This window comes from Parasteatoda tepidariorum, chromosome 4 (assembly GCF_043381705.1).
Source record: "Parasteatoda tepidariorum isolate YZ-2023 chromosome 4, CAS_Ptep_4.0, whole genome shotgun sequence".
Taxonomy (NCBI): Eukaryota; Metazoa; Arthropoda; class Arachnida; order Araneae; family Theridiidae; genus Parasteatoda; species Parasteatoda tepidariorum.
In genome coordinates, this window is record NC_092207.1 from 76261168 (window position 1) to 76274729 (window position 13562).

A 13562-nucleotide genomic window follows, 5' to 3' on the forward strand; every position below is an offset into this window, starting at 1 on the left:
ACCCTCCATCTTACATTTACGAACATGCAATATTTATTATTCATTATTTTGTAAAACATAAAGCTTTGATATAAAAGAGAAAACCACAACAAATTATGGATTTCTTTCATAATCTTTAAATAAAACTTTCCCATGAAAGTAAAGATAACTAATTGTATTAATGAGCTAAGATTCAATGTTTTATTTAAAGTTTTAACTGCAAACAACATTTAAGTAGATTCAGCTTTTGAAACCCAAATTTCATAGTACGCCAAAGAAAAATATCTGGACAAAAATCCAGACATGTTTTGGAACAGTATACCAAACTACTTTTTAAAAAAGCAGACAAACTAAAAAAAAATAATAATATATAATAAACTCTAGATAATTATAATAAAGGAAAATTTCAATACATAAGGATATTAATAAACACTATTTGTAATTTTGGATTTTTTTGACACAAAAAGTTATAACAGTTATAAGTATAATTTTATGAAAAGAGCACGGGATAAGTCCTAATAAAACAAATAGAAAGTTTTCAACTCTAAACAACTCTAACAAGAAAGTTTTCCCTTTAAAAGTAGTAAGACACAGTCATTAAATCAATCCAAAGCAGAAAAAACTTGTTAACATAAATGCAGTTCATAAAATTTCTAAAACAAATTTTAATAACAATTAATGAGTTCACGATTTAATGATAATGTATTTTTAATTTCAACGAAATAAAATCAAAATTAAAACATGAATGCATGAAATAATAGGTTACCAGTATGGACAAGATCAAACAAAAAATAAATTACATGAAACAAAAACACTTATTACAGTGATCTGTCTAAGCCAAATTTACTACCGTTTAGCGACCTTCACAAAGTCAACTTTAGGAAAAACAGTAGTTTCACAAAATACTTTTTCTTAAAATTATATTTTTGTATCCCGTAAGAAACAATAAATCCATATTTCTGTGTTGATTTTTTAATATAATTTTTAATTTTCGCAAAATTATATCTAAATTTTCACAAAATAGGTACCTCTCAGAAAAACCTAGACAGACCCCTGCATCATATTAGCTAAAATATAAAAAAATTTTACCAAATAAAATGAACATTTCTTCCTACAAACAAAACAGAAAGAAATCAAAGAAAATTCACACTTCTTACATCATCAGGGGTCTGTCTAGGTTTTTCTGAGAGGTACCTATTTACCTAGACATACTTTGCGAAAATTAAAAATTATATTAAAAAATCAACACAAAAATATGGTAAAAATATGAATTTATCGTTTCTTATAGGCAACAAAAAAAAATTTAAGAAAAACTATTTTGTGAAACTACCATTTTTCCTAAAGTTGAATTTGTGAAGGTACCGCTAAACGGTAAAAAATTTGGCTTGGACAGAACCCTGATCATACACAAATGAAGAGAGAAAAAAAATACAAACCTATTACAAAAGGTTCAACAAGCTGTCCATGAGTGTCATACCAAGGTGGTCTTCCAGCCGTATAAATTGTTCTTTGCCTTGTTCTGAGAACAGGTTCTCGGGTGGCAGATTTTGAAGATGACCAGGTTCGCTCCCTTTTCTTTCGATGAGGAGAAGCGAGGGGGGAGCAACCAGGAGATCTGGGTGAAGACTGTACTTCGTTGTCCGCAGACACATCTTCAAAATTCAGCTCATCACCACTGCCACTGTAATTAAATTGTATCATCATTTAAAAATTATAATTTGAAAAATATATTGTTTAATACAAAACAATGTGAATAAAGTATAAACAAAGGTATAAAAGAGACATAATAATAGTGAATTTTTTCATATTTTAAAATATGCATATTTTAGTCATATTTGTATTTGCAAATATATTTTGCATATATATTTGCATATTCTAAAAGCATAAAACCCAGCTTTTAAAGAAAAAATCAAGCAGTTCTAATAATTATTGTTGAAATAACTTTTGGAATCATTTACATTCACTCTAATTTTTATTATATTTCATACATTAAAAAAACTTTTAAAAAATAAAAATTAGGTGCCACAGATGTAACACACTATGTGACATATGCAATCGGTTTTAGTTGTTCAAAAAAAAATTTCAATTCTAAAAATTAATACAAATTAGAGAAAATGTCACCCATTTTCTTATAACTTACGGTTCTATGAACAAGAACCTTTCTCACTGTTTTATTTCTATTCAAATGTTTAAAAAAAAAACTATTAATTATTTTTAGAAGTACAATCAGCAATAAAAGAAGTTTTACTCCAAAAAGAAGAAATAAGAGTAAATTTAAGTAAACATATGTGGTTAATGGAATTTAATATTGAATAAATAATAAACTGAGGAATTCTAATTTTATCATGTATTCAAGAATTTCACTTTGTTATAAAAAGTTACAATTCAGTAAATGTAAATAATTATTTATTTATTTTATTTACTTATTTTTTTTTTTTGCCATAATTTTCCACTATTTTNTTTTTAATTTTATTTTTTTTTTTTTTTTTTTGAATTTACCACATTAAATTCAGGAGTTACATTCTTGATTACCTTTAAACAATAATATTAATAACAGAAATAAAAATGTATATACTTGGGAAATATATTTAGATAACAGTTAACACAATATAAATTAGAAAACCTCTTTGATTAAAAGTTAACATGATGAAAATATGAATTTATAATTCTATGAATCTAATGCTAGATTATATATTTGAATAAATCAGTAGTAAAATATATCTCCGTTCTTATTTTTTTGAGCTGTAGGTTTTATTACAGTTGACTGAAATCATTTTAAAATATTTTCATAACAATATAACAGACAAATCTGGTAAAAACATAAATATAACAAGCAAAACAATGTCCATTTCTACCTTGAATGGCGATTAAATAAAATAGAAAAATTAACGTTGAAAAATTCTTCTTTATCCATCAGAATGTACTGTTTTTACAGACATCAATAATAAGAAAACAATATAATTTTGTGAAAATAATAATAACCACGTGGCCAATAATTATTATTGCTCATATTATTACGATGATTAAATGAAATTTAAAGAAACGAATGAGATTTAATGTTAGAGATGTTAAACATAAACATCGTAACAAAGAATAACTTGAAATAAAAAGAGCTATGAAGCGAAAATATATTTTTAAAACATGCAAGTCTTTGTTTTGCGGACGATGTTAATCAAAATATTATGAAGCTGATAAAGAAAATAAATATTAAACGACTTCCGGCAACAGCTGGATGAGTATCTCAATATATTTCATGGAACCGATACTATTGCAATACACATTACTTACATTATTTTCATCTTACAAATTGTATACAATATTAATTATGCACACACAACTACCATACGTAAAACGCTCCTCCAATTTTAACCAATCACGTTCAAGGAAATTACGGAGGTCAGTGTAGCAATGGGGGTATTGAGTAATGAATATGTTTTCTATAGTGAACTCATGGCCATGTTTTCTTAAAAAACCGTTTCTTGTAAATGAAAAAAAATTGCCGGTAAGACATAGGATATGACGTACCTATCCGAGCTGGCAGAACTGGGTTGATCATCAAAATAGACACTCGCCATGTTCGTTAAAAACATCACAAAAGAGAGCGCTCCCTACAATTTTAGTAACGAAAGTGCGTTTTTTCGATGCGTAATGAAACGAATTATTTTTTTTTTAAATTTCAAACCCTTCTTTATTTATAAGGTGTTTTTAATGGATTTTGGAATATTTTTTTAGAATAAAATAGCATGCTAATTTGATTTGTTTATAAGAAGTTTTGCCCTCACTGTACTGCATAGCACCAATATCTCAAATTTCATTGATATCGCTGCAAGAAAAAGAAGATAAACGTTTTACGTCATTGAAGTAGAATCTAAAAATAAGTAATAATTTACAATAACCCTTTTTGCTTTTCGCAAATTTTAGGCTAAAAAAAATGGAAAAAAAAACATGCCATAAATATTTAAATAATATTACTGTAGCAATTTATAGAGAAATAAATTGCTTCATTTGTTTTCCTTTAAAGAATTTAGAGATTTAAAGATTAGTTAAGCGTTTTGAAAAGTATTCATTAAACGAAAAAAAAAAATTAATGTTAAAACCATCATTTTTTATTCCACATCAAAACATTTTATCGTGAACGGAGATAATAAATGTTTTTTTTTTATCAATTACACCTACAAAAAACAAAACAAAAATATATACCATATATTTTTAATTTGTAACTTAGTAAAGAGAATTGCTATTCCAACAAATTATCTTACAATAGAAAATTCGATAAACTTAAAAAAAATTCGAATTTTTTTTCCTTTAGATTATTAAGTAGGTCAGACTTCTTTAACATGCTTTTCTTAATTTTCTGTGTATATATATACACACATATATTATATATATATCCGTTACACGTGAACTTAAAGGGCAGAAATTAAGAATTCAAAAGTTCTAGAAGATTTTCCAACAATTGACCTAAATACTTGAAATGAAAAGGAGAATTTCAAATTTTCGCCCATGAAGAGGGGGTAATGATGAAATTTTTTATAAACTTTCCAAAATAATTTACTAAGTGTCATTTTGAACTTAGATATTTTCTTTTTATTAAAATTTCATCTTCATTTTGAATCTTATATGAACTGATTTGGGGATATTTTTTTCTTCAATTTTTTTATAAAAAAAGAAAGTTATATTATTTATCTAAGTGTGGACAAGTTCAAGTCCTTAAATTAATTACTTAATTTTGTCTATTGGTTCTCATAAAAAAAGCAAGTACAAAATCAAAACGGATCAAATTTTAAAGTACAAAAATAAGTACATTCATGTTGTATTAATCAATGTTTACTTCAATTATTGTTAGCCACTTAAATACTATGTTATTATGAAAGACTGAAAAGATTAGAGAACATGGCTGCAAAACTTCTGACGTGAGTGACGAAAATTGATAGTTTTACTATTATTTTTTGATATAACTTCAGTTACACGGCTTCAACTTTGACTAAACTAAATTAACACAAAAATTAACGACCGCGTCAATAATATTTTCCCATTTGAATGTTTTTAACACTAGAAAGACTGAAACTTAATCTATACCTATATTGCCCAAGAGCAGTCAAAATGACTGGATTGTAAAAGAATAAATAATCTGTAAAAAAATTTGTTTAAAATTAATTTTTAATATTTTTTTATACTATTTACAGTTATAAAACAAGTTATTAGTAAATATTGACAATAAAAAAATTATATGTTGTACAAAATTCTACGAAATTGTGTCATTATATACATCATTGTTTTTCTAATTGAAATAAAACGTAGTCAAAATGACTTCCTTAAGCAATCCAGTGTTAAGCATTTTATCAACAAATATGAAAAACTTCCTATTAGATACATACAATAGATATGTATCTAATATAATACAATAGATATATATCGGTTATGGAAGTGGTAAGCACACACAACAAAAATTATCTGAAATACTGAATCGGCAATATTTTTTTAAAATTTTTATTTTATTTTAATATAGATTTTTAAAAAAAAATAGCAGGTGTCCTGCGTGCTTTCAATAATAAATGTTAATAAATTACATGAATTAACGCTAAGGGCTTTTGGTGTAGTCAACCTCTCATCATATTTGGTTAGACAGCCCAGGGTGGGTCAGTGCCTTCCTTTGAATTCGAATCCACTTCTCTCTACTTTTGACACTTGTTCGCCAGTTTTTCTCCTTTAGAGTAAGGAAATCAGTCTCAACTAAATCCAGCCATCTCAGCCTGGGTCTACCTCTTTTCCTGTTCGTTAGGGATTTGTGTAATAGGATTTTCTTTAAATTTGAGTCATCATTCCTTCTGAAAATGTGAGCTGCCCAGTTCATTCGATTTATTTTTATGAATTTCACAATATCTGGCTCTCTGTAGATTTTATACAGTTCAGTATTATATCGTCTTCTCCAGGAATTATTTATTTTTATCCCACCAAGGATGGCCCTCAAAACTTTTCTCTCAAAAATGGCAATTTTATTTTCACCAGCTTGAGTTAGGTTCCAGGTCTCAGAGCCATAGGTAAGTATTGGCCTAATTAATGTTTTATGGAGTAAAAGTTTCGTATTTTTTGATAAAAGAGAGGATTTGAAAAAACGTTTTAAATGATAAAAAACTATATTAAACAAATGTAGTCAACCTCTTACTGCCCTTAATTGCTTCTGTCGTACATTGACGAAATGTTTGAGTAACTATCAACTCATAAAGTTTGAATTCCCACCTATTAAGTTTACCTAATTACACCACAATGAACTGCATTCAACAGGGGGATAAAACCTAACCTAAATTCAAATATAAACCATAAAGTTAAATGAACTAATTTTCTTTTAACAATGAGCATTAAACGTAACTTATTTATTAAATTATATAGTTATAATTACGTTGATAGAATAACATAATTTTGTTTAAAAAATTCCTGTTTTAATTTTCTTTAATTTTGTTAATTATTATTATTCTCATTTGCGTTTAGAATTAAAAAGCGATAATTTAATCACATTTCACTTTGCGTTTCCAGCAACAAACAGTTACTGGTCAAGGGGGTCAAGAACGTTTCGGCTCTTTTATTGATCGGCATGATGGTAACCATTGCGCAGCCACTATCCTTATTCTCCACATCCAGACAAGCTAGTACCCATCGATCTGACACTGAATGGGCTTCAAGGTTCCACCGGGGTTCGAATCCTGACTTGTCACTGACCACCTCCACCACTGAGCGATCGTGGTCGTGGATCTTTCTATTACATGAAAGTTAAAGTTATAATATGTGAAATAAAGTTCTGACTTTACAACGAAAAAGCACATTATACGGCCTTTTTTATTTACTCGCTAGGGTGGAATCTTGCAATCAAGATTTCGTCCATTTTTCGTCTAACAAGAGCTCCATGCCTGATGCCAATGTAAGCTTCAGTCATTCTCTGACAGCTTCAAACAGAATTTATCGCCATTTTATTTACCATATAGAACATATTGTAAATCAAAATTACGTCCGCTTTCCAATTAACTGGATAGCTAAAATCGGAGCTTTATTAAAATATAAGATTCACTTACTACCTGAATGGAACTAGCAAAATTTATCGCCAATCGAAATTTTACCCACTTTCTGACAGGAAAAGAAAGGAAAAAAAGAAAAGCATAATTTACAGACACAAAACTAAAAAGAAGTAAATAAAATTTACAAAAATATTTCAAAAACTACGTTTATCAAATAGATGTAAAAGAAAATAATAATTTAATTTTTGTCAGACTTAAAATTAAAAATGTAAGGCACATCACTTTCATAATAACCATGTATCACCACCGAAAGTTTCCCCACGTCGTTCGAAAATAATGTAGTCCCAACTTTTTTCATTTAGGTCAAGCAAAAAAAAATTTCTTAGAAATCATTTACTCCCTTAAGTCTTCTTCGAAAACGAAGTTTTCGAACTTTTCTTTTATTTTTTCATTTATTTATTTATTTTATGCACTACTTTTCTCTTTAAACTATAGTAACTAAAAATTTCAGAATTTTATTTTATCACACAAAACTGAAAATAGTATAATTTTCGGAAGAAAAAAAAAAATCCTAATATGAAATTTTTTTTATTGTAAAAAAAATTTCACATTAGGATTTATTTTTTTTTTCTCACTTTGAAACGGTTGAAACAGTTTTCAATCAATTGATTATGAGATCTCTAGGAAGGAAAAAGGTTTCTTAAAATTAGCGACTTACAGAAATTAAAATTTTATTCAAAATAGCAAATTTTAGAAAGAAGTTGATAAAGAATGTCAGTGACTCTTCAAAATAAAAATGGAAAAAAAAGGGCTAAGCAAATGGAACTTACCAATTTCTCGAATACATTTAACTTCCTTTACACCTACATTTTTGAATTCCTATGATTTAGGAACAATTGTTTCTACAAATCTTTTTTCTTCACATTCATGTAATGCATTACAAATCTCTATTATGTAGAGGGGGGGGGTGTTGTTTGACCTATAAATGCATGACTTTAACCAGTCACGAGTAAGTCAATAAGACGCATTTCTTCCTTTTTCCTTTTCTTCCAAAACCTTGAAAGAAACACTCAAGTGGATCTGTGGGTTTATTTTATTGTTTTCTTTTTGTTCTTTATCCGACATAGTTGTTATTTTGTTCTTAATTAGTGAAAGTTAATGAGACTATTAATGTTAGAAGCATTTAAGACAGTCATCTTTTTCTTCGAAACGCATCATTTCAGTTGTTGTATAAAGTATGAAAGTCGCGGCGAAGATTAAAGAGGAATAAAGATCTTATATTTATTAGAACTCATAAAAAAGGAAAACGATTAACTCAATTTATTATAAATACTATGAATACCTAAAAAACATTCACTTGTCCTATTTTTAAAACGAGTAAGCATTATGACGCAATGGTGAATAAAATATTGGGAATGATTTTAATTAAAAATAAATGTTAAATTATGAAATCATTTTATTTCATTTCGCCAAATTTTTTAATCCTAATTAATTTAGACCAAAAGGTTTTCCAGTCTCAAAATTTTTTTCTTTAAAAAAAAATTTATGAAATAAAAATTTTAAAAGCAGTATTTTTCAATATGACTAAAAAATTTATATCTAATTTATCGTCGTCTTCTGACTGCCCGTTAAACAGGATGCCTGGGGCAGTTGAACCTACCCTCATTTCTCTAAGCAGTTCATAGATATAAAGGCAGTTGAAGATAGATATAAAGGCAGTCCCTGAAGCAGTTGAAGCCACAAATCACACATATAAAATCCACTTGGAGCATCTCAATTGCTATAGTTTTTTTACCTTTCCTTTTCTTTATTTTTGTTTATTAATTAATTTATTTTTGTTTATCTCACATCTCATCTTGTCTTTAGAATAAAAATTGTTTACTTACCGTAAGATAAGACGGGAAGATTTCATTTTCATAAGGTGCGTGCAACACATTGTAATAAGTTACATTGCAGTGATTGTTAAGCGTTTTACAAAGTTTTACTTTATTTACACCAGCAGATATATTTCTCCTAAGAGTACGAACATAAAAGTGACAAATGTTCGTCAGAGCGAAACTGAAAGTAATGATTTTCCAAAACGAAATCGAATCTTTCATTTCTAAATGGTGATATCATTTATCAAAGTTCACACCTAACAATAACAAATTGTTGTGCTCGTATAAATGTGCGATGCGTATAAATTTAGAAAGAAAGTGAACGACCATTTTAAAGGCTCCTATTACAAGGTTAAATTCATGAGTTTTTTTTTTTTTTTTTTTTTTTTTTTTTTTTNTTTTTTTTTTTTTTTTTTTTTTTCGAAGAAAAAAAAAATTACGGACAAGACAGGGCAATGCCCAGTTTTGAACGTGACAGGTGGCTAGTCTCCCTCCAATATAGCATTAGTAATTTTTATTACGCATTTCCATTCACAATTTTTACGAAAAATTGTACGCGTGTTTTTAGATAATATTCATTATTTCATTTAACATTAATCTTTATTTATATTTAAATTTAATCTTTAGCATTTTATTTAAACTTTATTCGTTTTATATGCTATTTTAAATTTAAAATGAATTTATTTATTTGTTTTTTTTATTTATTGATTTAATTTTTTTTAATTTAAAATTTAACTTTATCGTTTGTTTTTCCTTCTTTTTTAAAATTGCCTGTTCTATATTAAGTTTATTTTACTTAAGAGAATTCATTCACTGAGAAAATTGTTAAAATTAGCATTCAAATTTGTCTCAATCTTCAAATTGTAGCTGTTGAATAATCTTTAATTAAACAGAGTTTTACGTGACTTAGTCTATTTTATTTATTTAAAATTATAATTCTAAGTTAAGGAAAAAAACAAAAATTTTTGCAAACGATTCTAAAAATGTTGCAATTTCAGAATTTTTTTTCTTCCACTTTCTAAACTTTAGCTCACGAATAACTTTTGCTTATGAATACATTGCAAGCTTGATACTTTCAAATACTTCATGGAATTTAAATTTTAGACCTGTATTATTTGTGTATTTATTGTAGTATATGCAAAATTTAAAGGTTAACTTTTACTGCAGATCAAGCGGAGAAGAGTTGGATAGATGGTTGGTCTTTTATGGTATAGATGGTACTTATTTTAAGCTTCCTTTTCGGTGTTAACTAATTGAGTACTTGCACTTCAAGAAGACCAACTCCCATACCCACTCATGTGTCCTATGACGTCAGAGAATGCTAATCTTTAGTAGCAAAATGGCTTATTAAAGTTGAGCTATGTTCCTCTACATAATTTAGAATGTTAATTAACGATAAGTTAATACAGAGCCGTATCGCACATCGAATTAGTTGAAATATAATTCTTTCTCCTCTACTTCTTTTTCTTAACTTATATTTACTAGGTGTTTATGTATTTTATTGTGACCGTGATATGTTTTTGTTTTGTGTACCAGGCATGGCAACTTCGATTCATAATTAGTTTGTTTATGTTCCACATGGCTTCGTGCCTGTCCTTATGTTAAGCCTCTGTGTAAATATGTAGTGAAATAATTGAAATCGTTGAGAAAGAATCTTTGTGAAAGAATTTAGAATGTGTCACATGAGAAAATTGATACTTGATGGACTCGGTTTACTCGAAATAAAAGGGAAAGAACAGTTGCTAACGTAAACAAATGCCACGTTTCAACAGCCAATTGGGATCAAGATACCCACACTACGTCACTAGCAGGCATCCCATTGTGAGAAGAATGATATATTTCTTCTGTAAAAAGGAATTTTACATTGTGATTCGTTTTTGATTTTCTTTTAATTTTTCAACAAGCAATACGAAAAATGAAACAAGTCTTTTTCCGTCTTATTTTAAAAGTGTTTCTCAACTGAACTTTTTTTTTCATTGAATTATACCATAATAGTTTTATTTTTCCTTTTTTTTCGTATGAATTTTGTTTGAACTCACGAATGTGAACGATCCTTCATAATCATTTTTCCCCCGAAAAATGTTCTTTCGCCCTAATGACAAATCCCTCGAACAAGGCTAAAAGGAAACGGTTAACTTCTACAACCACAGAAAACTATCTAAAGAGTTTCCAGTCTAATGCTAGACCGTGTTAAAAAGCGATGTATTTTATTTTTTATTTTTAATTTTATTATTATTTTAAAAGTGATGCAAAATGGTAATGCTTTCCAACCAAATCGGTGCGCGCCTATCTGAGGAAATAAGTTTAACTACTAGTGAGAACACGATGTTATCGTTTTCTTTCTAATTTTTTAAATGGATACCTGCAAGTCGTAGGTAAATGGTAGCATTTGTCGATTCAGAAGCCTATCAAGTTCGACACGCACATATGACGTCGCTTACAGGTATCTAATTAAATTTGATCCATTGATTGAATGATAAAAATATATAAGTAAGTTTAACCTCTGGCTCGAACATCTCTATAAAATGGACTAAAAATAACTGAATGAAGTTTAATTAGACTAAGAGAGCTATAATAAAAACATTTATTAATGGCAATGTATCTTATGATTCCAATTAAAGCAAAACCAATATTCGTGCGTGAAATTATTTTGAAAATTCAAGAATACACACAGAATTTAGCTTAAAATATGAGTCGAAAACTTGTATCGCAGTATGCCGTTTACAGGAAAAAACTTGTAACTATTGGTGATGGTGGATGTGGTAAAACATGTCTTCTGTCAGTATTTAGTAAAGACTTTTTCCCAGATGCGTATATTCCAACTGTCTTTGAAAATTATGTTTCTGAACTCGAAGTAGATAACAAAAAGGTTGAATTGTCATTGTGGGACACAGCTGGTCAAGAGGATTACGATAAATTGAGACCTTTATCTTATCCCGACACCGATGTCATTCTCATCTGCTTTGGCATTGATAATTTTGTTAGTTTGGAGAATACCCATAACAAATGGTATCCAGAAATCAGACATTTTTGTCCACATGTCCCAATAATTTTAGTTGGCAACAAGTTAGATCTCAGAAATGGAGTACATTATAATACTGGTGATATGGCAACTATTTTTGAACAAGTGAGTTTTGATCAAGGTTTTGAGGTAGCTGAAAAAATACAAGCGTATGGTTACGTGGAATGCTCGGCTAAAACAAAAGAAGGTGTAAGAGATGTTTTTGAATTTGCTGCAAGGGCTACGCTTGATATGAAGGAGAAAAAGAAAACCTCTTGCTCTTTGTTATAAAGTTTTAAAAAAACAATTGTTCAAACCTGTCTTAGAAATGTGACAATTCGTTATTTTTGTTCAAAATTCACATGAAGTTATATTCAGCGTTATTTTATTCTCCGTAATAGTATCAATTCCAAGTAACTGAAGTGAAACGATTTCTTTGAAATGCAAACACTTCACTTGATTCATAAAATATGAAAGTGAAAACGTCAATATTTTCGAGCGCTCAAGAATAGACTCCCATTCTGAAGATTCATCAGGCGTGAAACATCTGGTTATACCATTCTCCAAACTCACTAAATGTAAATTTAGTAGTAAGTCTTGAAAATGGTTGCATATTTTTAAGCTCTCGAATCATGTCTACTTTTCTCTCTTTATATTTTGAAGCAAAGAACAGTATTTACATCATCTAGTAGCACTAGTAATTATTTTCGTTCTTTTTTTTTATATTCAGATAACTTGTATTATAAAATTACACTTTGCAAGACACTTATGACAACAATAACCAAAATATATTTTTAAAGTTTAAGGTGTTTTGTACGACATACCTTTGGTGTATATAATATGAATTCTTATTAAAATGCTATTAAAAAAAGCAAGGACAACATTAGAAGTCTATTGCAGTCATCCATTTGACAATATCTGAAGAAGAAAGCAATAAACTCATGACCTAACTACAAGGTTGCTATAATTTCGGAAAAATCAATAAGGTTTCTCAAAACTATATTAAAAAAATGTTTAAATTTAGCTTCCACTTGAGCGATACGCTACCTTTCCTACGTATTTCATTTAAATTGAAAAATTGGCAGATACGAATAAGTTTTGCTGTCCAACCTCCTCCCCCACTCATAGGCCACATATGGCCCAACTATTTATATTATATTGACGTTTGCCCTCCTTACTAAAAAAAATAACAATATTTTAACATTATGTAGTATCATTATATATAGTTTCTGTATATAAAGTGATAAAAATTGACATTCGGATTTAAAATGAAACTATATTTTATTGTGAAATTTATCGAATTGCGTCTAACAATTCAATCTCACTTCAACAACTTATATTGACTGGACAGTTCACCCTCAATAGGCGTTTGTGCATCATGTATCATATCGAACTCACATTATTCAAAGTGGCCTTATCACGCTATTGGTAGAAAATGACATCACTACGTGTTGAAAGGAAGATGGTATGTATCGGCTGGCGTCTACTTTACTTTAGATGTAGATTTATTAGCCATTGGCAAAATGGGTGTTGTTTTCGGTTTGATGGCGTGCGCATTTTATTCGGACGTCATCACACTTTTCAACCGTGTTCAAGAGTATTAGTAAACAGTGCGCATGCGTCGTCATTGCATGCGTTGCTATGGCGACCGCTGCTGTTTGATAATTATTTTAGAATTCTTTTTTTTTCTTCCCC

General features: G+C 28.7%; 2 protein-coding genes across 7 annotated transcripts in view; one reads left to right on the top strand and one right to left on the bottom strand.

Annotated features, from left to right (window-relative positions):
• LOC107442253 (lethal (2) k01209) overlaps positions 1 to 8997 on the bottom strand; it is a 31115-nt gene extending 22118 nt beyond the window's left edge. The window contains exons 1-2 of one of the 6 annotated variants that reach the window (XR_011636636.1): positions 3505 to 3664; positions 1416 to 1660 (exon numbers count right to left, since the gene is read on the bottom strand). Coding sequence is in view for 5 of the 6 variants with exons in the window: in XM_016055773.4 (XP_015911259.1) it covers positions 1416 to 1660; positions 3505 to 3569 (310 nt within the window). In the remaining variant the exon portion in view is untranslated. Of the gene's footprint in view, positions 1 to 1415; positions 1661 to 2834; positions 3762 to 7819; positions 8049 to 8875 lie in introns of those variants that run through there. The other 5 variants (XM_016055775.3, XM_016055776.3, XM_016055773.4 and 2 more) reach the window with 5 other exon arrangements.
• Positions 8998 to 11494: 2497 nt separating this feature from the next.
• LOC107442249 (ras-like GTP-binding protein RHO) lies at positions 11495 to 12817 on the top strand. The gene has a single exon (XM_043041614.2). The coding sequence runs from the start codon at positions 11556 to 11558 to the stop codon at positions 12156 to 12158; it is 603 nt and encodes a 200-aa protein (XP_042897548.1). The 5' UTR covers positions 11495 to 11555; the 3' UTR covers positions 12159 to 12817.
• Positions 12818 to 13562: the final 745 nt, after the last annotated feature.

Coding starts and splice junctions, on each gene's coding strand:
- LOC107442249 (XM_043041614.2), top strand. CDS start 11,556: ATGAGTCGAAAACTTGTATCGCAGTATGCCGTTTACAGGAAAAAACTT.